Here is a 25,152-nt window from a genome sequence, read left to right on the forward strand (position 1 = left end):
TCCTAATGCTCGTGTGAGGAACAATGTTATTTGAAAAAAAATAACATGGCGGCCATCTAAAAACAAGACGTAACGCACTGTGGCATGCCATTCGGATTCGGCTATAAAAAGGAGGCCCCTTATTATTGAGCATAAAATTTTAATCGGACTCATTGATATGTGAGAAGTTTTCCCCTGTTCCTTAATGGAATGTGTATGGGCAAATTTGCATTTGTTTATTAGTAAGGTAAAGTTCATGCCCAGTGCAGTTGGACTGCGACAAATAGCGGAATCGACTGTGAAAATAATTTACAATAAAATGTTGGCATGTTGACTACAAACTTGGTCGTAGAGACACTGATGATACATAATGCTGTAAATGAGGGATACTTAAAGATCTATTGGTAAGATCAAGCTTACGCTGCCTATGCAGTCAGCCTTTGGTAAATAGTTAAATCGTCCTTGGAGATGTAAATGTTGATAGGAAAGAAGATGGAAATGTAAAGGTTGATAAGGAAGAAGTAAGCGGTAGACGCTAAGGTTAAACTGCAAAAACTCATATCTTGGCATTGGTATCTCCCCTCATTCTGAGCTGGAGATATTTATAAAAATTATATTTTCTATATAATTATCAAAGTTGTCACATGACTACCATGACAATTTTTTTTTGAGTGTGTATATCTGATTATGACACTCACATATAGTGGAAAGTGTTTACCCTTTACCGCTTGTTGTCTTACTTCATCTCTTCACCTCTACATCTCTACTCTTTGTGTTTAATGAATTCATTTGGATTATTATATTAAGACTAAGCGGCAAATCTTAGTATTTTTTATGAAGATTTATTAAATCATCCCGTGTTGCTTAAGTACATACAACGCGAAAGTGATTGTTGGAGCTCTGCGTGAATATAGTCATGCAGTTTTCATTCTTCTGTTGAAATTTTTGTGACACAAATAATATGATTAATAGTATAAGAAATTATAAGTTTGCTGTTGTTGTTGGAGTGTGGGTGAAAATTAAATCAAATATGAGCTAATATTTGAAAAAATCATTATGAAGAACACATTGCAGAAGTACTAACCAAATCAGCTAAGAAAATATAAGCTGAAGATTTTGTTTGTTTGGTTTGTTGATCTGTCCTTCACTGCTACTATTATCTTTTAGCCCAATTTTATTTTATCTCTAATTTCTTTCCAAAAATGCTTAGGGTAATGCGTAACACCGTTTTTCAGTTGAGTTGAGTCAACAAAAGATTTGAAGTCCCAAAAAAGGCAGTGAACAAGAATTGTGCTTCCTCTGCTAAAGGTTGCTTCATAAAATCTTTGGTATTTCCCTGAAAATTTAATGCATTTCTCTTTCGTAATATATTTCTCAATTTTCATTTTTTTTATTATGGCTGCTTAATATTCTGTGAAACTTTTATGGTGAACGGCAAAGAAAAAAAGAAACCCGCTAAGATTTTAATCAAATGCAAAGAAATTGAATTTGTTTACTTTAAAATTCAACACTAAAACAAAAAAAAAAAAATGTTTACATAAAAACTCTTGTGAAATGAAAAGAAAAAAAAAACATTGCATAGGGTTTCAAAATAGCTCTTGGGTTAACAGGTGGCTATTTTCCAAAACACATTAGGTAACAAAAGGAATAATTATAGACAAAAGTCAATTAAAGTCAAAAAGTGAAGTTTATAAATTATAACAAGTAAAAAGGCGTAGGATACCCACCACCTCGGTTATAAATGTAAACCACCTTTCGTCATAGTCCGGTGAAAAACTCATAATTTATAGCAGCTATATCGAAATATGGGCCGATTTGGACCAACAACGACACGGATGTCGAAAAGCCTAACATAACTCACTATGTCAAATTTGAGTGAAATCGGATTATAAATGCGTCTTTTATGGGCCCAAAACCTTAAGTCGAGAGATGGGTCTATATGGCAGCTATATCAAAATCTTGACCGATCTGGGCCAAATTGAAGAGGAATGGGGATGGGTCTAACATAACTTACTCTCCCTAATTTCGGCGAAATCGGACAATAAATGCCCCTTTTATAGGCCCAAAACCTTAAGTCGACAGATCGGTCTATATGGCAGCTATATCCAAATCTTGACCGATGAGGGCCAGATTGAAGACGAATATCGATGCGCCTAAGACAACTCACTGTCCCCAATTTTGGGGATATCGGACAATAAATGCGCCTTTTATGGGCCCAAAACTTTAAATCCAGAGATCGGTCTATATGGAAGCTATATCCAAATCTGGACCGCTCTGGGTCAAATTAAAGAAAAATGTTGATGGGCCTAACACAACTCACTGCCCCAAATTTCAGCAAAATCGTATAATAAATGTGGCTTTTATGGGCCAAATACCCTAAATCGTCGAATTGGTCTATATGGGGGAAACATAAAGATATAGTTCGGCATAGCCCATTTTCGAGTTTAACCTCCTTATGAACAAAAAAAGAATCTGTGCAAAGTTTCAGCTCAATATCTTTATTTTTAAAAAACTGTAGCGTGATTTCAACAGACAGACGGACGGACATGGCTAGATCGTCTTAGATTTCTACGACGATCTAGAATATATATACTTTATAGGATCGGAAATGAATATTTCGATGTGTTGCAAACGGAATGACGAAATGAGTATACCCCCATCCTTCGGTGGTAGGTATTAAAATGTGTAGTTTTAAAAAGACAATGGGTTTTTTCAAGCAACTCGAAACTTTTGTCTACATGGCATTATATTGAGTAAATTACTTCGAGTACGTGGAGTGTTCAAGAGAAAAATTTTGAAAAAATCAACCGGTGACGTGGAAAAATCCACTTAGGTTTGCAGTTCATTTTGTTGTTGCAGAATGGAAAATATAAGTTATCGAATTTTATCATTTGTCTTCGATATGCGTTATTCAAAATTATCGATAAATATCCAGTACATAATTCTAAAATACAATTGCACTAGATTTGTGCGATAACATGTAGCAAAACTTAGCGATGTGGAAATAAAGAATATTGGAGAATTTGAGTTTATCGTTTTTTTTATCGATATGCGTTTTTTGAAGTTATCTCTGAATATTAGGTATATTAACTTCTTCTACAACTACGATAGCTTTGTATGGTAAAATAAAGCACCACTTATTATCGATATGGGTATAAATAATATTTTTCGCCTGTTATCGCCTGCTGAGGAAAACTATTGTTTAAAGGTGAAAAGCATATAACTTAGGTATTGCGGTTGTTTTGGTTGTATGAGTTATCGAGTTTTATCATTATGAATATAAATATTTTTCGATTTTTATCGACTGCTATTTAGTTAGATTGCAGCCGCTTAGTTGCTATGTAATGGATAATATAAGTTTTAGAATGTTATCGTTTGTTATCGATATGCTTAATCTAAAGTTATGGATTTTTAGGGTTAATTATCGGTATGCATTTACTAATGTTGGTGAGTTATCGGTTGTTGGCGTGTATTTATAGTATACCAAATTAGTTTGGGGAAGTTTTTTCGTTTGAGAATGGAACATATGAGTTATCGAACTTTATTGTTTGTTGTCGAGATACGATATTCGATGTCATTGATAAAAATTCAGTATATTATCCTATACTACAAATCCGGTAGATGGAGGCCATTGTAGCGCAGAGGTTAGCAAGTCCGCTTATGACGCTGAACGTCTGGGTTCGAATCCTGGCGTGAACATCAGAAAAAAATTTTAGCGGTGGTTATCCCCTTCTAATGCTGGCAACATTTGTGAGGTACTATGCCATGTAAAAACTTCACTGCGGCACGCCGTTTGGACTCGGCTATAAAAAGGAGACCACTTATCATTGAGCTTAAACTGAAATTGGACAGCGCTCATTGATATGTGAGAAGTTTCCCCCTGTTTCTTAATGGAATGGAAATTTGTATTTGCAAATCCGGTAGATATGTACAGTAGTATAGTAGTACAGTAGTAGTATAGCAAACTATGAAAAAAATATTTATCGGCTGTTATCCAAGTGCTTGTTGTAGTTTGTTATCGATAAGCTTTATCGATTTTTTTTGTATTTAGAGGGCACAACAAGCCGATTACTGACTGAGTTGTATGTCCATAGTGGCACGGCCCGGATTAATATCTGCACCCTCTTTTCAAGCAAAGAAAATATTTTCGCCGGTTTCTGTTTGTTTAAGGCCTGTGTTTGTTATGGGTTCTCAAAGGAGTTATCGAAGTTATCAATTATTATCGAAAATAATTCAGACCAACGATTTGCTTTTAGAACATCTGATTTATTTTATACACAAAAATCGATGTAGCTCACATTTCCCTGAGTTCTTTAGAGAGCTATACGAAAATTGCGGGTTGTTATCGAGAGCTGTATCTTGTACATCGTTGTGTTTGATACAGTTATCGATAACACTTTGTGGTTTCTTAAATTCAAAGAAGTTGTATTTATATAGGGATTTTTTACATATTTGTTATGAACTTTATACTAGCCTAACAATGTCTTAAACTTTAGTTTTAAAGATTTTCTTAACACTTACCTTGCGCTTGAATATTCACTAGACGTTGCACAACCTATCGACGTGGATTCTAGGGATTCCGCTATCGACTGCTGATGCTGTAGGTGAGAACGTTTGGTCGCTTGTGTTGGACTATGAGAATCCTGATGGTCGTACGATTGTGTCGAATTTAAACACTGAACACTTTGAGCCTCAGTGTGTGTTTGCAAAGGGGCCATGGACGAAGAGCCAAGACTGTCTGTGGGCAACTGAGCAAGTGTACTAACGCTGCTGGTTGATCTGAAAAGGGAAAAGAGAAGAAAAAAAAAAATAAATGAAACATGTTATTAAGATATTTGGAAAAAATTAAATAAAAATGTATTGAATTGAGAATGGGAAAAAAATTTGTCTTGTTTCTTAAATTAAAAAAAGGATAAACATTTAATTTATAGATTGTATAAATTCCAGAAAGTTGCAAAAACTAGTTTGCAATAATTTTTTAATTTTTTATTTTATTTTTAGGTTTTATCTCATTAAAATTATTTTTTCTTTTATGAGTTGTGTTAGCGCAAATGTCTAATACACATATATATAAAATCATATTTTCCCAATTTTTTTCTCAGAAAAACTATTTCATTTGGCTTTCATGCTAAATATTTTGCATTTACTTGTCTGTGGCGCAAAATTATATTTTAAAATTTGTGTCAGCTAAGTAACTCAAAACAAAAATGTTTTATCTACAATTTGTGTTTTTCTTTTTTTTTCTTTTCTAAAATAGACATCTATATGAGTATGAGAAGATATATGGAGATTTCGGTGAAATACCCATGATCATACGTGACTGTGGGAAATACAAAGCAAATCCATTAATCAAAATGTCAAGTGAATTTGTTTAGACATACAATTTCATTATTGAAAAAAGAAGTAAAAACTAAAAAACATATGTAGGTACCAGTGTCTTAAAAGAAACTATTATGAGCTTTGTTTAATTTATTAAAAAATTGGCAATTGGCTTTTGCTAGTGAATACTTAGCAATTGGTTATATATGGTTTTTATGTGAAATAGGTCAACAATTACACCCACGTGTCTATATCTCCTAGAATGGTAAAAATCTGTTGTTTCGCCATTCAACATAAACTTGCTTGCCTAATTTTATTTGTTTTGATTTCTAGTCATTGGTTTGGTTTTTCTCCAATTTCTTTGGAAACATAAACAATGAGTAGATAAATAAATACTTGTATATTTGCCAAAATAAAAAGAAAGTTTACAAATCTAATTCTTAATAAAGGCAAATGTAAGTGTGTCATAAATAAATTTGATTTTCAGTTCAAGTTGTTTTTTACAAAACACTCAAAGAAAATATCCCTTAAAAATATTACTAGTTATCGGATGTTATCGTATTGTATAAATTTAGATGATCGAATGTTATAGTGTGTTATCGACAACTATCTCAATGATAGCCTCCTAAAACATTAATAAAAATGTTAGTTTTCAAATGTTATCGTTTGTAATCGATGTGAGATGATATCGATGCAATCGTTTGTAATCGATGTAAGCTAATATCGATGCAATAGTTTGTAATCGATGTAAGCTAATATCGATGTTCTCGTTTGTAATCGATGTGAGATGGCATTGATGTTATCGTTTGTAATCGATGTGAGATGGCAACGATATTATCGTCTTTCTTCGATATCAAATGTTATCGATTTGCCCCCTTAAACATTAATACAAATTTAAGTTTTCAACGTTATCGTTTGTAATCGATATGAGATGATATCGATGTAAGATGATATCGATGTTATCGTTTGTAATCCATTTAAGATGACATCGATTTTATTGCTTGCAACCGATGTAAGATGACATTGATGTTACCATTTGTCACCGATTTCAAATGTTATCGAAAAACAACTATAGCTTTCTATACTACTTCATTCATTTTGTGTAGAAAAGTCGAAAGTAATCATGGGGCTGTTTTGCAGTGTACGAGTAATCGGCTGTTATCGAAAATATCTAGAGCAACGATAGCTTTCTATATGGCTGTTTAGCAGTGTACGAGTTATCGGCTGTTATAGAAAATATCTAGAGCAACGATAGTTTTCTAGATTAACAGATATGGCAACGCTTTGTTTGAAATACTCTTAAAGCTCTTCTTAGCTATCCAATAGTTGATATCTCGATAACTTGCCACAAAGTGACAGCTATAATTAGCTAAATAGCCAAAATTCACATTTTCGTAGATTATAAAAATAGTTATGTTTAGTCTAGAAAATTAAAAAAGCCCCTTTTCTTTTTTTAAACGTCTTTCACTAAGGAAAATTTTTCAAATCAAGTTCGCGCATTTTCAATTGCCTACTTTTAGGGTTGTTAGTATTTGAAAATGCTTAAATAAAGTTCCTTATCTCTCTTTGCAATGTTATATAGGAACATTTTTCCTTATCATGGTAAATTTAATTAAACTTTCTTATCTGTCTTTGAGCAATTTTTCTACAAGCAAAAGTAGTTTTTATTAAATTTAATCTGCTTTTAGGCTTTAAGTAAAATATAGTACACTATACATAGGTTTTTACATGATCTTTAAGATGTTATACATTCCTGGCGAAAAAAACAGGACCAATAGCTATCTACCATCTTTCCCACTGCAGTAGAGCATAGGTTCCGGTACAAATCTATTCGTTTTCTAGTGTAATAATAACCTTAATAATAATATATCGACAAAATTGAAAGTTAAATTCGATTTATTTACTCGAATAACGATAACATATCGACTTTCTACATCGTTAACTTAAATTTCTGTCAGTACTTTACCAAGAAAATATAATCGCAAAATTTGCTTAATTTTCCAAATTTATTTTAGAAATATCGATTTTTAAATTTCCAATAAATCGTTGTTAGGCTAAAAATAATCGATAACTTCAATTTCACTCAATACTAAACAGTTAAGGATTTTGTAAGTAACACGGCATTGCTATATTAGATTTTCTTTTTCGTGGTTACTTTTTTAGTATTTAGAGAGGACAACAAGCAAGTAGGCTTAGGTGTATGTTCATAGTGGCATAGGGCGGATTAATATCCGCACCCTCTTTTCAACCTAACCTAACCTAAACAGGAAAATAAAGTCTAACACTATGGTCAATTTACTAAATACTGTTTCCTAAAATCAATTTTAAATTTTTCATTATTGATGACGTCTTTCCCTTTAATAAAATCTATTTTAGACTCAAATTAAAAGATGGGTAAAATTGTCTACTAAAATTGATTTTTTAAAATAGACTGCACAATTCCAAATTATAGTTTTAACCAATTGTTCTTAAATACTCCGATTTAACGTTTCCTAATATCGATAAATTGACTATCGATGATTTCAAAATCGATAACTCAAGTATCGATCTAGCGATTCCCAATATCCTTAACTTTACGATATCCAACTTCAATTACTTGAAAGTTCTCCTATAAAATAAATCAAAATAAACTTTAACAATGTGTCAGAATTTTAAACTAAAATCGACTTATCGATTACTATCGCCAATTATTAATATTACCAACAGATTTTCATATAATTCCTCTAAATATTCCGTTTTATCGTTTTGCAATATCGTTAAATTTTATATTCATAACTTTAAAATGTATACCTTTTGTAAAGATGACCTAACTATTTCCAACATCGTTAACTTTACTAACGATTAGTTAAATTGGCCTTAGTGTGCTATAAATCAAATGCAATTTGAAACATTAACAAGGAGGCAGAATTTCAATCTAAAATAGACTTATCGATTGTCAATTATTGATATTACCAATGGATTTTCAATTGCGGTCATGCGTATGAGAACAGTATGTAATTCTCCCAAATATTCTGATTTATCGTTTTCCAATATCTTTAAATATTATATCCATTACTTACAAATCGATACCTCTTGCATAGATAATTTAACTATTCTCAGTATCTAATATCGATTATTAAAATTGGCCTCTGTGTAAAATTTGAAACTTTCACAAATTAAATGTAGTTATTGATATTAACTAAAAATCTTTAATTATTGTCATGCATCAGCATATAATTAGCCCAAATATTTCGATTTATCGTTTTAATAATATCGATAGATAGTTTAGCTATTCTCAACATAATTATAAATTATATAAAATCAGTGTATAATTATCCAAAATACTCCGATTAATCGTTTTATTAAAATCGATATCGATAGGCAATTCAACTATTCGCAATATCGTTAACTTTACTCTACCTAATGACGAATACTCAAATTTGCCTCTGTGAAAAAATTCATATTGGTATTTCTGTAAAATAAACCAAATTTAATTTAAAACCTTCATGAAGTGACAAAAATATTTAACTAAAGTTGACCTATTGATAGCCAATTATCGGGTTTACCAATGGATTTTCCATCATTTTCATGTAAATAAAATCAGTCATGCAAACAAAATATTCCAACCTATTGTATTCTGATATCTATAAATCTAATATCCATAACTTAAATAACGATAACTCAAACTTTTAAATTGGCATTTGTTTCACTAAAAAGGACTTATCGATTGTCAATTATTGTTTTTACCAATACCAATTTATGCTTATTGTCATGCAGATAGAATCTCAATATAATTCTCATATGTATTACCATTTTTTGTTTTCCAATAACGATAAGTTTAAAATACATAACTTCAAAATACATAACTTCAATATAATAACTTTAAAATACATAACTTTAAAATAATAACGAAAACTTATAAAATCGATAACTTTAATTGCGATAACTTATTTAAAATCGACCACTTTAACATCAATAACTTATTAAAAATCGATAACATCAATATCTATAACTTATTTAAAATCGACAGCATCAATATCGATTACTTATCGATTTCCAATTCCAATTTTCCCGATATCAAAAAATAAAAATAAAATGAGAAGTTGCAATTTTTTGTTTTCCAATAACGGTAAATTTAAAATTGATTGGTTTAATATCGAAAACTTATTTAAAATCGACAACTTTAATATCAATAACTTATTTAAAATCGATAACATCAATATCGATAACTGATTTAAAATCGAAACATCAATATCGATTACTTATCGATTTCCAATTCCAATTTTCCCTATATCAAAAAAAAAAAAAATAATAAAATGAGAAGTTGCGATTTTTGTTTTCCAATAACAATAAATTTAAAATTGATTACTTTAATATCGATAACTTATTTAAAAGCGATAACTTTAATAACGATAACTTATTTAAAATCGACAACTTTAATATCAATAGATTATTTAAATCGATACCATCAATATCGATAACTTATTTAAAATCGGTAACATCAATATCTATTATTTATCGATTTCCAATTCAAATTTTCCCCAAATCAAACAAATTAAAATAAAATGAGAATTGGCGAAATTTTGTACAAAAATCGATATTTCGACTTTTAATATCGACTTTGTCCACTAAAATTTTTTATTTTTTCATGGAAATCGATATTTCGATTCTTAATATAGACTTTGTCCACTAAAATTTTTTATTTTTTCATGGAAATATATAGTAACTTAGTATAACTTTTTTTCAGAAATATTATCTATTGCTATGTTTCATTTTAGTACATGACGCTGTTACTTGTTATCGCATGATTTTAAGACAGAACAACATTTCACTGGAAGACTATCTAGTATATCTGATTCGCACTCGATAGAACTACAATTACACACGGCATATAGTACAAAATTATACATATTCGTACACCTATCGATGTAATACAAAAATCAATACTGAATTACATTAGAGAGAGGGAATCGGAACGAAAGCTGCGGGGAACGGAATAAATTAGATGATGCTTTATACCGAGTGGACTGTATGTGCGGAGGTTGGTCTTTGGAATAAACTTCGGCAGCAAGAGGGGCTTCAATGACAAAAGAAGAATTGAAGGATGGAAGGCTTTGCCAGACATAACATCTCATGTGTTTATGGGCAATTATGAGTGAGACAAAGAAGAGAGTATAGGTTACACTTCAAATGTAGATTAATAGGGTAGAGTTTATGTGCTCATCGTTGTAATGATATGAAGTAAATGGTCAAGTTCTTCTCCATGACTTGCCATGAAATATTTGACATAACCATAGTTGTGAGTTATACAAAGAGGTTTGGCATAAATGTAAATACTAAAAGTAATGTAGATAGGTCTAAACTTGTTTGTTTAGACAACGAGTATATAAAGCCCTTGTATAGATATATCTTCTGGACTAATTTCATTGTCTAAAAGTTCTTCCTTAATGTTTAAAATTGTATTTAAGGCCTTAGATCAATATTTTATTTTTTTGTTAATGTAGACATATGCTTATTTGGTCTTACAGTTTATTTTATTTTTATTTTTGTTGTTTTTTTTTTTAAATATTTTTTTGTTTTCATTTGCCTCCCATGATGAATGAAACAAGGGTGAGACTTTTCATGTCAACATTTAAGTCAATTATTTCCTTGTTTAATTTAAATTTATGGCATATTCAAAAAATCTCTGCAAAAAATTTCCCAACGTTTCATTGTTTGAACGTAAAATGAACAAGCAAATCCAATTTAAATAAATATTTGCATGAGGTCGATGGGACTATGTTATTTGTTTTGAATGTTTTCAAATTGTTAGTTTAGTCAATGAGTGAAATACCTTCTTAGTCTAAATAATTGTTTAGTTTTTTGTTTATGTATGGGCATGTTATTTGTTTGCAAAATTCTTGCTTGATGAACTTATGCGTTTTACAAACTATCGGACACCAAAAGCGAAAACATAAATTTAGAGCTGTTCTAGTTTTTTTTTGAACTCATGGGTATTAGGAAAAAACTTAAATTGATTAAGTTGTTTTTTTACTATTGGTAGTTTACAAGGTCTTGGGAAACAATTTTGGAGCAAGTATTTTCTAAATCTATAAAACTTTTACCATTAAGTCATAAATTATAATCTTTTATATAAAAATGAAATTGTTGCGTTTTGTTTGTCTGTTCCCTATAGACTCAAAAACAGCTGATCCGGTTTTAATGAAACTTTCACTGAACCGATTTTCATGAAACTTTCACTGAACCCCAGTGAAATTAGTGTACTTAATTGTTTGATATCCGAAGAGGGGGGCGGACCTTCCGTCTTACCCCAACATTCCAAAATGCCACATCTCGGATATGAGTGCACCGATTTAACCGAAATTTTGTATGCCACCTTATAGTACTCCAAAAACACAAAATTGGTATACAATTTTCGGGTCAAATAATCTAGGGGAACGCCCCATCTTAAAACCCACCCGAGCGGACATGTTTACCGGTTGGGACAATATGGGTATCAAATGAAAGATATTTAAAAGTAGAGTAAAAACTTGGTAAAATTTCACCCTAAGTATTCAGGAGGCGACCGATCCCCCATCCCCAAAAAACCCCCCTAGAAGACACTTTCACCGCTTTGGGCAATATTGATATCAAATGAAAGGTATTTAAAAGTAGAGTAAAAATCTGCTATAAAAATGTGTTCTTTGCGGTTGGGGGAGGCCCCTCCCAACCCCCCAAAACCCACCAGCAAGACATATTTACCAATTGGGAAAATATGGATATCAAATAAAAGGTATTTAAAAGTAGAGTTAGAATTTGATATAAAAATTTATTCCTTGGTGTCTGAGGGGCCTCTCCACCCCCAAAAACCTCCAGCAGATATTTAAAAGCAGAAAAAGAATTTGATATAAAAATTTATTCCTTGGAATCTGAGGGGTCTCCCCACCCCCAAACCCTTCAACAGGACATATTTTGTGATAGGGATAAGAGGGGTATCAAATGAAAGGTATTTGGAAGTTGAGTACACATCTGTAAGATTTTGGTTCAAGGTATCTACGCGACCTCCCCAACCTTAAAAACCCCCAAAACGGTCATAAATGTCCAACGTCACAAAATGGGTATCAAATGAAAGTTCTTTAGGAGTTGAATACGAATCTGATATACACATTTGGCAGAGTCCCACTAAATACCATTCAATGTGTAGTGTAGTTCGATCGGAATATTATGGGAGTTAAAAAAAGTTCTATGGCAGTAGAGTTCTAATCTAATGTTGTAATAAGGATCCAAGTATCTGGGTCACGCTTTGCCGTTCAGCAGGAGATATAGATCTCGACAATAAATGACTTAAATAAATTGTCTATTGGGTCTTAGCCTTGGGGGGGAGCGACCCACTCTTCCCAATATAAACAAACCCAAACTGTCATGTAGGACGAATGAGAACATATTGTACACAAATGAAAGGAAGTGTCAGAGGGCAATCCCCTTCCCTCCATTCTTCTATGAAAACCGATCAGAATAGGATGGTAATAAAAGGTGTTTGGTCGTAGAGTACACTTTTAGCCCTCAAATTGTGATAGACACAGGAAGGACTTGCGGATTTTTAAAAATGTGTTATCCCAAGAGGCCACCATAACGCAGAGGTTAGCATGTCCGGCTACGACGCTGAACGCCTGGGTTCGAATCCTGGCGAGACCATAAAAAAAAATAATTTTCAGCGATGGGTTTCCCCTCCTAATGCTGGCAACATTTGTGAGGTACTATGCCATGTATAACTTCTCTCCGAAGAGGTGTAGTACTGAGGCACGCCGTACGAACTCGGCTATAAAAAGGGGGTCCCTTATCATTGAGCTTAAATTTGAATTGGACTGCACTCATTGATATAAAAAAAAAATTAAAAAAATCTTAAAAGATTTTTTACAAAAATTAATTTTTTTTTTTAAATTTTTTTGTTAAAGTTCTTAACCATATATTTTGCTCCAAAAATGTATTAAAATTTCTTCTCACCTTCTTAATTTTCATACTCATTCCAAAAAACGGCTCCTATTAATTAACGTTGCTAATAAAATTTATTGTATTACATTTTTTCACTGAAGTCGAATTGTTTAATAAACATATGTCTTGAGCAAAACGGCAATAATAGCCATTGGTACTCGTATTTAGCAGAATTTCTGAATCTCGTATTTTATGAGAACAAGTTATGGACCAAATTTATGGTTCGTTTATTTAAGTTTTAATTAATAAATTTTTTGCTGGGTAAAGGTATAAAAAAAATTGAAGTTAATAGAATTTATTGCCAGAAAATGTAAATAACCGAAAAAATATTTCGTTTTAAATAAAATATGCTTCGATAAGCTATTGCTTTTTTGGCTGGCATGGGTAATCTTTAGAAAAAATCCTCTGCTTTTAAGGAATAAAAAATAAAACTCAGGATATTATATGCTTAAAATTTTTTCAACGTTAATGTCACGTTAATATAATTGCCTTTAATATCAAAAATATAGCAAATTGAAAATTTGCTCATGAGTAGATTTCTGGCACAGGAGCTAACTTGTCATATATCATTGATTGGTGCCCACTTAAAGTTGAGCTCAATGATAAGAGTCCTCCATTTTTTGCTGCCGAATCTTAACGGCGTACGAAATCTCTTTGGGTAGAAATTTTTATATGGTACACTTATGTCGCCAGCAATAAGAGGGCATATCCACCGCTGAAATTTTCTTTTTCTGTTATTCTCGCCAGGATTTGAACCCAGGCGTTCAGCGTCACAGGCGGATATGATAACCTCTATGCCACGGTGGCTTTAAAAATATTTAATTTCATTGAAATCGAAAATGAGAAGCGGGTGTTTTATGGGTTTTAGCTAAGCTGCAATCCATCGACACCTGCTGTCTTGTAATTCCTAAGCCAGATTACTACCACTTGCACATCATTCTGGCTACGTGTTACATTAAAAGCTCCATTGTCATGGAATGCTATGAAGGTACGTTGTTATTGTTCTTTGGTAAAATCTTCAATCACTTAATGCTGATTGCTGCTTAACCAAAGTTATAGCTCCGGGAGCTTCTCACTAGCATGTAAGAATCGGACCAACCGAAATTTTTTTCAAAATATTTTTGCGTAACTTAATTACATAAATTTCATTTAATAAATAACAAAAAATGTTATTGCTTGGATTTTTTTAACATTGTTTTTTTTTAATTTTTTTATTTTTTTTTATGTATTACAAAAAATCTTATTGCTTGGAATTTTTCAACATTTTCTTATTTTTATCATTTATTTAAAGTAGTTTTTTCTTTATAATTTTATTTCAACACTTTGACTAACCGGTCATCACGATTTTTACCCACGAAATCGATAACCAAAAACTCAACACTGATTCACAGAATTTTTTTGGATATTCAAAAAGTCTCTGACAATTCATCCATCATGAGTCCAAATACGAAAAATCCAACATAACATAAAATAAATGAAATAAAAGTAGAAGAGGAAGAATAGAATTAGAGTTTTAACAAAACCACTCCCGGGCTTAAAGAAGAAGAAAAAAAAATAAACAAAACCTTAAAAGATTTGCCAATTTTTTTAGTTATGATAATTTGAGATAACCGTAATTTGAAAGTGGTGGTAAACTACAACAAAGAATATGGTGAATAAAATAAAATTCAAAAATAATTGATAGTTTTTAAACAAAAAGTAAGGGCCAGTTTCTCAAAAGAAGGTAGAAATTAAATAAAACAAGTAAAAGCGTGCTAAGTTAGGCCTGGCCGAATCTTATATACACCCCACCAGGATAATTGAATGACTTTTTCAATATATATATGAGCTAGATTAAGTTATGGACCGATATGGGCCATACTTGTCATGGTTGTTAAAAGTCATCGAAAAATACAATCTTCAGGCAAATCGAATAAAAATTGCGTCCTCTAATAGCTAAATTGGGAGATCGGTTTACATGACAGCTATATCAGGATATCAACCGATTTAGTCCATACTTGGCACAGTTGTTGGTAGTCATACCAAAACGATGTATGCAATCAAGTTGGATAAGAATTGCACCCTATAGAAGCTCAAGAAGTCTAATCGGGAGATCGGTTTATATGGCAGCTATATCAGGTCATAAACTGTTTTGGACTATACTTGGAACAGTTGTTGAAAGTCATTTCTCAACGATATGTGCAAAATTTCAGCCAAATCAGATAATAATTGCGGCCTCTAGAGACTCAAGAAGTCAAGACCCAAGATCTTTTTATATGGCAGCTATATCAGGTTATGGACTGATTGATATATCAGGTTATGGGCTATACTTGGCACAGCTGTCAAAAGTCATTTCTCAACGATTTCTGCAAAATTTCAGCCAAATCGGATAAGAATTGTGCCCTCTAGAAGCTGAAGGAGTCAAGACCCCAGATCGGTTTATATGGCAGCTATATCAAAACATGAACCGATTTGGCGCATTTACAAACACAACCGACCTACACTTATAAGAAGTATTTGTGCAAAATTTCAAGTGCCTAGCTTTACTCCTTCGAAAGTTAGCGTGCTTTTGACAGACGGACGAACTGACATGGCTAGATAGACTTAAAATGTCATAAGGATCAAGAATTTATATACCTTATGGGGTCTTAGACCCATATTTCGACGTGTTACGGAATGATGATATTAGTATACTCCCATCCTATGGTGGAGGGTATAATAAAATATGTAGCTAATAGCTAAAGCCGTCATACATTTTTTAAAATTTTATGAGGGTATAACCAACACCAAATATTTTTTCTGGTATTTTCGCCAGTATTCGAACCCAGAAGTTCAGTGTCACCCATACGTTATGGTAGCCTTCAAGACAATACATTTCTTATAACAGAAATCAATATTTAAAAGATATTCGTTTTGTTTCTCAGCTTTTGTAAGGGTATAAACACTGATGAACAATTTTTTCATATACTTGGCAGGATTCGAACCCTGGAGTTCTGAGTCCCTCAGGCCTTCTGAGTTCCCCAGCCTTTTTGAGTTCTGCATCTTCCATGCTTTCTGAGTTCAATATACTATATAGTAACCAACATTTCTCATATAATAATCTTCTTCCTCGTTAAGTTAAATTTTAACCAAACATTGAGCAAATGGCCCTTAGCATGCCATGCTAGAAGAGCAGTTCATTTTAACTATCAACAAATTATAAGCACCCAACAGAGAGTTAAATACTACCACCATACAATAGTTTTATAAAAAACCACAAACACATACAAAAAAATTATTAAAAAAAAAAATAACTGAGAGCCATAATCATTAAATCACGTTTGGCAAGCCCATAAGTCTCTTATGGCCAAAGAAACAAAAATATATTTGCCAATGGTCCAAAAGCATAACCTAGCGAATGGCAATTTTGTAAAGATACAAGTCCATGGAGCCCCCATTAAACTTTTGACTCCGCACGTAAGACCGAAAATATAAAGCCCAGGGCAACAGGTTAACTCCATTACCCAGCCGAAGAAGGAGAGAGAGAGAGAGAGAGGATTAACAGTTGCGTCTCTCTAATGGTTATTTCAAGTTTAATTTGGCATTACTTTTAAATAATGGTAATAAAATAAAGAATTGCTAGAGAATGCATTAAGAAGTAGACCTTGGACTTATGATTATTGAGATAATAATAATAATAAATGTAAATTATTATTATTACAAAAGCCAAATTTATGTTAATGACAAAATTTAAAAACCAAACAGCAAAAAAATTTGATGTAAAAAAAAATCTAAGAATGATCTTTAGATTAAGCGGAGCTTAGTTGCAAGATCTTCCAAAACGTTGTTGTATACAATTCATTTGATATCAAGCCTTAAAAACATAGAGGGCACTAGCTTAGGTAAGGCAAGGGTACTAAGCTCAGGTGGGAATCGAACTCCTGGCTTCCTCACTAGATTACAACATACAATTTTCGATTGTGGAATTGGCTGGGTTGTTGTGCCAAATTTCAGCAAAATTGAGAAAATTTTATGCTTTTAGGAGTTTAGCGAAATAAATCGAAAAATAAAGATAATCTCAACATTTTATCGATAAAACCACTAAAGATTACATCTTTGGTATACACAAATTTGGAAAAAATATCGATAATGAAAAAGTTTTATCAATATTTGAATTTTGTGTGTTGGAGAAGTATCAAGATTTATTTAAAACACAACTTTTATCAAAATTTGTGTTAGTTTCGATAATTTTTTATTATCGAAACACATCGATAACAAATAATTATCGATTTTTATATAAGTATTTTATTAGAATTGCAAAAAGAAAAATCATAAATAATTTGGAAAAAACTGATAATTAACAAATATTTATCAATATTTCGATTTATATGTTTGGTTTACAAACTGTTAACATTTACTTAGATGAAAATTTTTTTAAAAATTTTATTTTATTTCAAAAAAATAAACGTTATCGAAATTCATCAAAACATATCGGTAACATAAAATTATTCATATTCACAAACTTAAAAAACATATTTTGTCTACAATTTTAAAAACGATAATCAAAAATTTTTATAAATTTTTCCGTCAAAAAACCTGTTTTAATTTTGTGAATGGATTAATTCAAAACTACGTTTATTTCAATAAAACAATTAATTGACATATCCCTAATCAAAAAATGTTATAGATATTTGAATTAGTATTTTGTTTGTTTAATAAACAGAAAATATCGATATAATTCTATTCCCAAACACGATTTTTCGTCGTTGTGAATTATTTTGTTATGTAAAATATATCGATAAATCGAGGGTTTTGGGGAAAAAATATCGATTTTCTAAATGAAATTGTATTGCTTTGTAACAAAATATGCAACTGTTTTCAAGAATTGTGTATGGATGTGTGTGATATGCACATTCATGTATACGCATGTACGCTTGTGTATATTACTTAAATCCCCAAAAACTCAGTGTAAACGGACAGGAATTGTTTTTGGATTTAGTTAAATCCAGATCATAAAAATTTCAATGTAAACGTGCTATTAGTACTATATAGTGCAAATCACGACTAATCGGTTCTTATTATTTGTTATCGAGTGATATCGATACGTTATTGGAGGCCACCGAGGCGCAGAGGTAGGCATGTCGCCTATGACGCCAACGCATGGGTTTAAATCGCGGTTTGAACATCATAAAATTTTTCAGCAATGGTTACTCCCTTACTAATGGTGACTACATTTGTGAGGTATCCCGCCATGTTAAAACTTTGCTACCAAGTGGTGTCGGTATACGGCACGCTGTTCATTGATCTAAATGGAATGTTCATGGGAAATTTAGTCATTTAATTTTTTTTTTACAAAAAGGTTGGTATTTTGTTCAATAATCAAAAAAATTTGAAAAATGTTTTGTCTTTAGCAATACTGTTATTGAAGCATTTATGACAAACGAAAAATATTTGTCGAACATTTTATCATTCCATTTTCTTAAATACACAATACACAGCCATATCGATTAAAAAAAGGTTTTTGTCCATAAAACAAAAACTGCTATCGATGCATTAAAAGATAATCGAAGAATATCGATGCATTAATCGACAGACGAAAAACATTTATCAAAAAGTTTTGGCGTTAAAAACATTTGGGTTTGATGTATTAATTGATAGTCGCAAAAACTTGTCGATTTTTTTCTTTAATACACAACACCAAAGTGAAATCGATTTACTGTAAAAACTGTTATCGATACAAAACTGGGTAAGCAAAATAATGTAAATACAAATTTCTTATTAGAAGATAATTGTTATCGATAAAATAATCAATCGTGGAATCGAAATTTCTATATTCTTTAATAGACCATATCAAATAGATTTCGACTTAAAATCATTTTCATTGATGAAAAAATTTTATCAATGACATAATCGATAACCGATTAACAATAAAAGCTGTTATCGATACAAAACTTGGTAAGCAAAAAATTTTTAAATAGACATTTCTTGTTATAAGGCAATTGTTATCGATAAAATAATCAATCGTGCAAAATAATTTATCGAAACGTTGTTAATACTAAAAAACTTATCGAAATGTCTATATTCTTAAATAAACTATTGGGTTGCCCAAAAAGTAGTTGCGGATTTTCATATAGTCGGCGTTGACAAATTTTTTCACAGCTTGTGACTCTGTAATTGCATTCTTTCTTCTGTCAGTTATCAGCTGTTACTTTTAGCTTGCTTTGGAAAAAAAGTGTAAAAAGAGTATATTTGATTAAAGTTCATTCTAAGTTTTATTAAAAATGCATTTACTTTCTTTTAAAAAATCCGCAATTACTTTTTGGGCAACCCAATATATTGAGATTTGACTTCTTACGTCTCCAGAAGGCGCAATTACAACCCAATTGGGCTGAAAATTTCGCCCGTTTTTCTGTGGCTTCCAACAACTGTGCTTAGTATGGTCCAAATAGGTTTATAACCTGATATAGCTCCCATATAAACCGATCGACCTATTTGGATTCTTTATAACCTGATATAGCTCCCATATAAACCGATCGATATTTTTGGATTCTTTTAAACTTGGTATATTTTTATGACTTCTACTTTTAGTAGTCAGGTCCATCTGTATCTACAGACAAATTTCTCATATATTTAAAAAAGGCTTCAAAGAATGTGTAAAATGCGCTCCATGGTGAGGGTATTTAAGATTCGTCTCTGACTAACTCAATGCTCTTCTACTTGTTATTTTTATAATTTTTCGGATAAAAATAATTTACGTCTCTTTTTTTGAGGTTTTTATTTAATTGCGATTTTAATGATCTCTTTTTTAATTTCTTTTTTCCTTTTTTCGATTATCTCAATTGTTTTTATTTCGCGGTTACATTGTACTCGTCTCTGGTCATTACCACACCATTGTGAGGGATTTCTTTCATTGTCCCCGACAAAAAAAATAATAATAAAAAGAAACTTTTTATTGTCATTGAAGCTTAAAAATCTGATGACCAATTCACATGGCTTAATGAGATTTTTATTTGTTGGTCATTTCAATGTTAAAAAAGCCAAAAATTACTAAACAATTAACGAAGTAAAAGTTTTATGGACTTTTTCTTGTTTCATTAGAAATGTTTCTATCAAAACCGGTATAGGATTAGAAATGTTTTATTTGCAAATTGTTAACTGGGTCATGCTCATCATCATCATCATCATCATGATCGGGCTCAAATGCAGGGTTGTGGAAAAATTTCACCCAACAATATGAATCATTAATCAAAGTTACATAGACAAACAGACTTAACAAATTTCGTGTGAAGTAAAGGAAAAACCCCACAAAACACAAATTAAATTAATTTTTTTTCGAGGATTGCAATAATTTTCAAGGTTCCTTAATTTCTGACTTTTTGGTGGTGATGATGGTGTTTCCAAAAACTAAATCCATAGACGAAAACAACAAAAGTAGAGCACACCTTCTCGTTGGCCAGCCAGCTGGAGATGGGGGACAGACAGAGCGATGATAGTAGACAAACGATAACAAGCACAGCACCCACCAAATACACCATACACCTTTAACCCGCCCCCCATACATTCAAAAAACCTCCATAAGCTCGACAACACAAAAAAACAGCCAACAGATACAGCAGCACTCCCCACATTACAAACCCATTTCGAAAATGAGCTCAGCAGCCAAAGCTACTGGGGCCTCAAGTGAACCGAAACATATCAAACAAAGTGTTGGATGTTTTAAGGGGGAGTGGGAGGTACAAGTCGTAAACCACCTTCAAACAAACCCCCTGTCCTACATGTAAATAATAAAAAAAAAACAGCTGTTTCCTAGTGACTGGCTGTGGCTGCACAATTTAAACCTTCAAATCAATTTTGTAAAAATAAAAATTGGTTTTTTTCTGTTAATGGGAGACGCAAAAAACAAGATAAAAATCACACAAAATGAACAAATATCTAAACAGCTATTCGGCCAACCAGACAGTCACACAGTCAGTAGAGTATAAAAAAAATAAAAAAAAGCCAATAGATAAAAGAGTTTTTTTGGAAAGAATAGAAGTATTTTTTGGGGAGTGGAGCGAAATAGAAAGAGAAAAAGAAAAAAACACATTAAAGCCAATATTGTCGAAAAAAAAAATTCTAAGCCATACATGACTGGGGGATATAAAATCTTTAAGTATTCGCCAATTCAGTAAATGTTTAGTTTTAAAAAGGAAGATCGTTGAAAACATATTATTTTTGTTTTTAGAATTAAAAGTTTTGCTGCCGAAATCACTAAAATATAATCATACCATATATCATTCAACAACTCATCTAAAACAGCTGATTTCGGTAAATTGGTGAACGACAATTTTATTGGTTTAAGCATTATATATATCCAAAGTTAGAAAAGTATTTCGATTACAAAGCATTTGAATCAAAGCATTGATTATTTTACAATAAAAAATTGCCGATTTACCTTGCAAAATAATTCAAAAATTTCAATAAAAATCGTTATCGAAAAATTCTGTTGTATTATCACACATATTAATCGAAAAGCCTTTGCCAGTTTGGTTTTAAGTCCAAGATAACAAAAGCATTGGAGAAATTTTGCATTTTATAACTACTGTCGATAACATAAATATATAGATTGCAATATGGGTATGCCCATTTTATTATTCGATGATTGAAATAATCGGAAATTAGCGATTAAAAATTATTAAAAAAATCGATAACAAAAATCGAAACCGCAACAGTAGCACATCATCGATGAAAAAATAAATTTGCCCACTAACATTCCATTAGGATCCATAGGGCAAACTTCTAACATATAGTTATTGACAACAAGTGTTGAATTTCTATCGACTTTAAAAAAAAGACGTGTTATTGGTTGTAAAACCATTGGATAACAAATATCTATCGAAATAGAAACATGTTAAAAAGAAAAAAAAAACATATGGAAAACTTTGGTCTATAATAACACATATTAAGCGAAAAATATTTTCGATGTTTAACAATTATTATGGTTATCGATAAAATTTTTATCGAACATGTTTTCGTAAAAATGTTACCAATGAAAAATATTATCGATAAAATATCAAAACAATAATAAAAAAATGTATTGGGAACGTTATCGATAAAACTTTTTATCGAAAAAAATTATCGATACAAAATTTTATCATGTTATCAATTACATTTTTGATCGATAATATTACCGATAAAACTTGTCATAAATATGTTATCGATACAAATTTTTATCGAAGAATAGACGATACCAATTTATTTGTTAAGTTACTTATAGAAAAATGGATTAAATTGGGATCGACCATTAACAAATAAAAAAATGATTCGACAAAAGTTTTCGATAAAATGTTTATCAACATATTTGTATACATTTATTTATTTATATTATTTGCATTTATCTTAAAAAAAATATCAACAAAACATTTTATGGAAATGTTATCGATTTTTTTTAAAAATAAACAAAAACTTTATCGTACATGTTAACGAAAAAATATCAAATATCGATTCTAAGCGTTGAGTACAAAAATTTACATACATATCTAATTATCTACTGGTCCTCATTGCAATTAAACACTTTCTATAACAGCCGATAACTCATATCGGAATATTGAAAGTCGTTATAATTATTATCGATTCTTTAAGTGTGGAGTACAAAGACATTTTTTACAAATATATCAAAAATATCTATAAAAAATCGATATACACTTGATTATTGAAATGTAAAGGGTAATTTCGAGAAGTATAAAATATTGAAATGCTTTTGATCAAAGTTTGTTTACATTTTATATTCGATAAAATAAAAAACGATAAAAAAATCGGAGTTTATATTAAATTTTATCGATAAAAACATTACATTTTAGCCTATTTCTATTCATTCATATGAGAAAACGTAAATTATTGACTCATATCGCGTGTAATCGAAAGTTATCGAAAATAATTTGGGGTTGGCTTTACTCAAGGTATTTTTGAATTCAAAACCTATAAACAATAAAATTATTATTAATAATGGATGTATTTCAATCACCTCTAATTGCAAATTTGTTTGAAGAAGCCATAATTTAAGCGATATAAAATAGATAAAAATCACATTACTCAGATTCTTAGATATTAAAAGACAAATAATATATGCTATAAATGATTGGGTCTTTGCACAAACATCACCCTATCATACCTATCCAAGGTATGATGCAATTCACATATCTTGAAAGCACTTGAAAATAATAGGTATCCCTTTTTTCCACAGCACCCAAACTCAAGAGCAGGCGAGCCTTTAATTAATGAATGTTCAAAGTATAGCAAAGATGATATAATTTGTTCTTAATTTTTTTAAGATAGTCTCTATGGTGGTGCTGATGATGATGATGATGATGCAGGTACTCCCTTGCCGGTTAACTCTAGCCATAGCAACAATGAACATTGTCAACCTGTTTTGTGTGTTTATAGCAAAACAGGCAAATTCAAGATGGAACCACCATATGTTTTTGTGAATGTGGTTTATGCCAGTGGGTATTATTGCTATGCGGTGGAATTGTGTTAAGCCTAAAACAAAAAAGCGCTGGTCGTTTCCAGTTTTTAGCTTGAATGTTGACACGTGGAAAATATTCCGTTGGATTTAATTTATCAGGGGGGTATTTTGTTTGTTGGAGAAAATGAAATTAAAAGCAAAAAATTATATCTCAAATGAAAAAAGTTGACGGTACCTACTGGCAAGTCTCTAAAATTTAAAAATATTCGAGTGATTCGATATTGTGACTGATTTTAGTACTATATGGAGCAATGTACTATTTATCGAATATTATTATTTGTTATCGCATCATATCGATAACTATCCAGTTCAAAATGTACTGAAATTATTTTATACAGTGCAATGTACGATGTATCGATTATTATAATCTGTTATCGCAACATACCGATAAACATCCAGTGCAGAAAGTACTGGAATTATATGCAGAACATCTGACATGCAATGGCTAGTTCTAAAATAAAACAAGGCATTTGACTACTGTTGAATTTTGAAAAGTAAAAACCAATATCAATGTCCTTTCGGTAGTTCTTCGGTACCCACTGCTAAGTTCAAAATGAAATTTAAGAACATTTAAGTTTGAAAATTCTATGATAGAAAATGTTTGTAGCCAATCGACAATTTATCAGTACATTTTCTTATGTTTCACAATCAAAAATAAACACTTTCGCAGCTTTTCGGCAATCCATCGGTACCTATTGCTTAATTTTAAATAAAAATAATATATGTTTAGGTTTGAAAACTTAGTCTTTTGCCCCCGCATTTCCATAGGAAGATCAATTAGGGCTGTGGGTGCTAATGAATGGCATAACTTTCGTCGATACCTATTTGCAAGTCTCTAAAAATAAAAAATATTCGGAGCGATTTGATATTGTGGCTGAATTTAGTACTATATGCACCAAAGAACAATTAATCGATTATTATTATCTGTTATCGAATCATATCAATAACTTATCAGTATAAAATGTACTGAAATTCTATTACATAGTACAAAGTACGATTTATCGATTATTATTTGTTATCGCAACATACCGATAACTATCCAGTACAGAATGTACTGAAATTATATACAGAACATCTAACTTGCACTGGCTAGTTCTAAAACAAAGCATGGCAAATGCCTACTGTTGAATTTTGAAAAGTAAAAACCAATATCAATGTCCTTTCGGTAATCCTTCGGTACCCACTGCTAAGTTCAAAATGAAATTTAAGAACATTTAGGATTGAAAATTCTATGACAGTACATGTTTGTAGCCAATCGACAATTTATTTTCTTATGTTTCAAAATCAAAAATAAACATATTCTTAGCTCTTCGGCAATCCATCGGTACCTATTGCTTGGTTTGAAATAAAAATAATATATGTTTAGGTTTGAAAACTCAGTCTTGCGGCTCTGTATTTCCGTAGAAAGATCCATTTAGGCTGTGGGTGCTGATGAATGACAT

At 31.3% G+C, this 25,152-nt stretch overlaps 1 protein-coding gene across 6 annotated transcripts in view; it reads right to left on the minus strand.

Moving 5' to 3' along the window:
* Nucleotides 1–25,152, minus strand: part of LOC106085140 (uncharacterized) — a 194,788-nt gene that overhangs the window by 44,125 nt on the left and 125,511 nt on the right. For all 6 annotated transcript variants that reach the window (XM_059368331.1, XM_059368330.1, XM_013249203.2 and 3 more), the window contains one exon: nt 4,501–4,758. In XM_059368331.1, the coding sequence (XP_059224314.1) occupies nt 4,501–4,758 (258 nt within the window). The remainder of the gene's footprint in view (nt 1–4,500; nt 4,759–25,152) is intronic.

This window comes from Stomoxys calcitrans, chromosome 4, assembly GCF_963082655.1.
Source record: "Stomoxys calcitrans chromosome 4, idStoCalc2.1, whole genome shotgun sequence".
NCBI classification, from domain to species: domain Eukaryota; kingdom Metazoa; phylum Arthropoda; class Insecta; order Diptera; family Muscidae; genus Stomoxys; species Stomoxys calcitrans.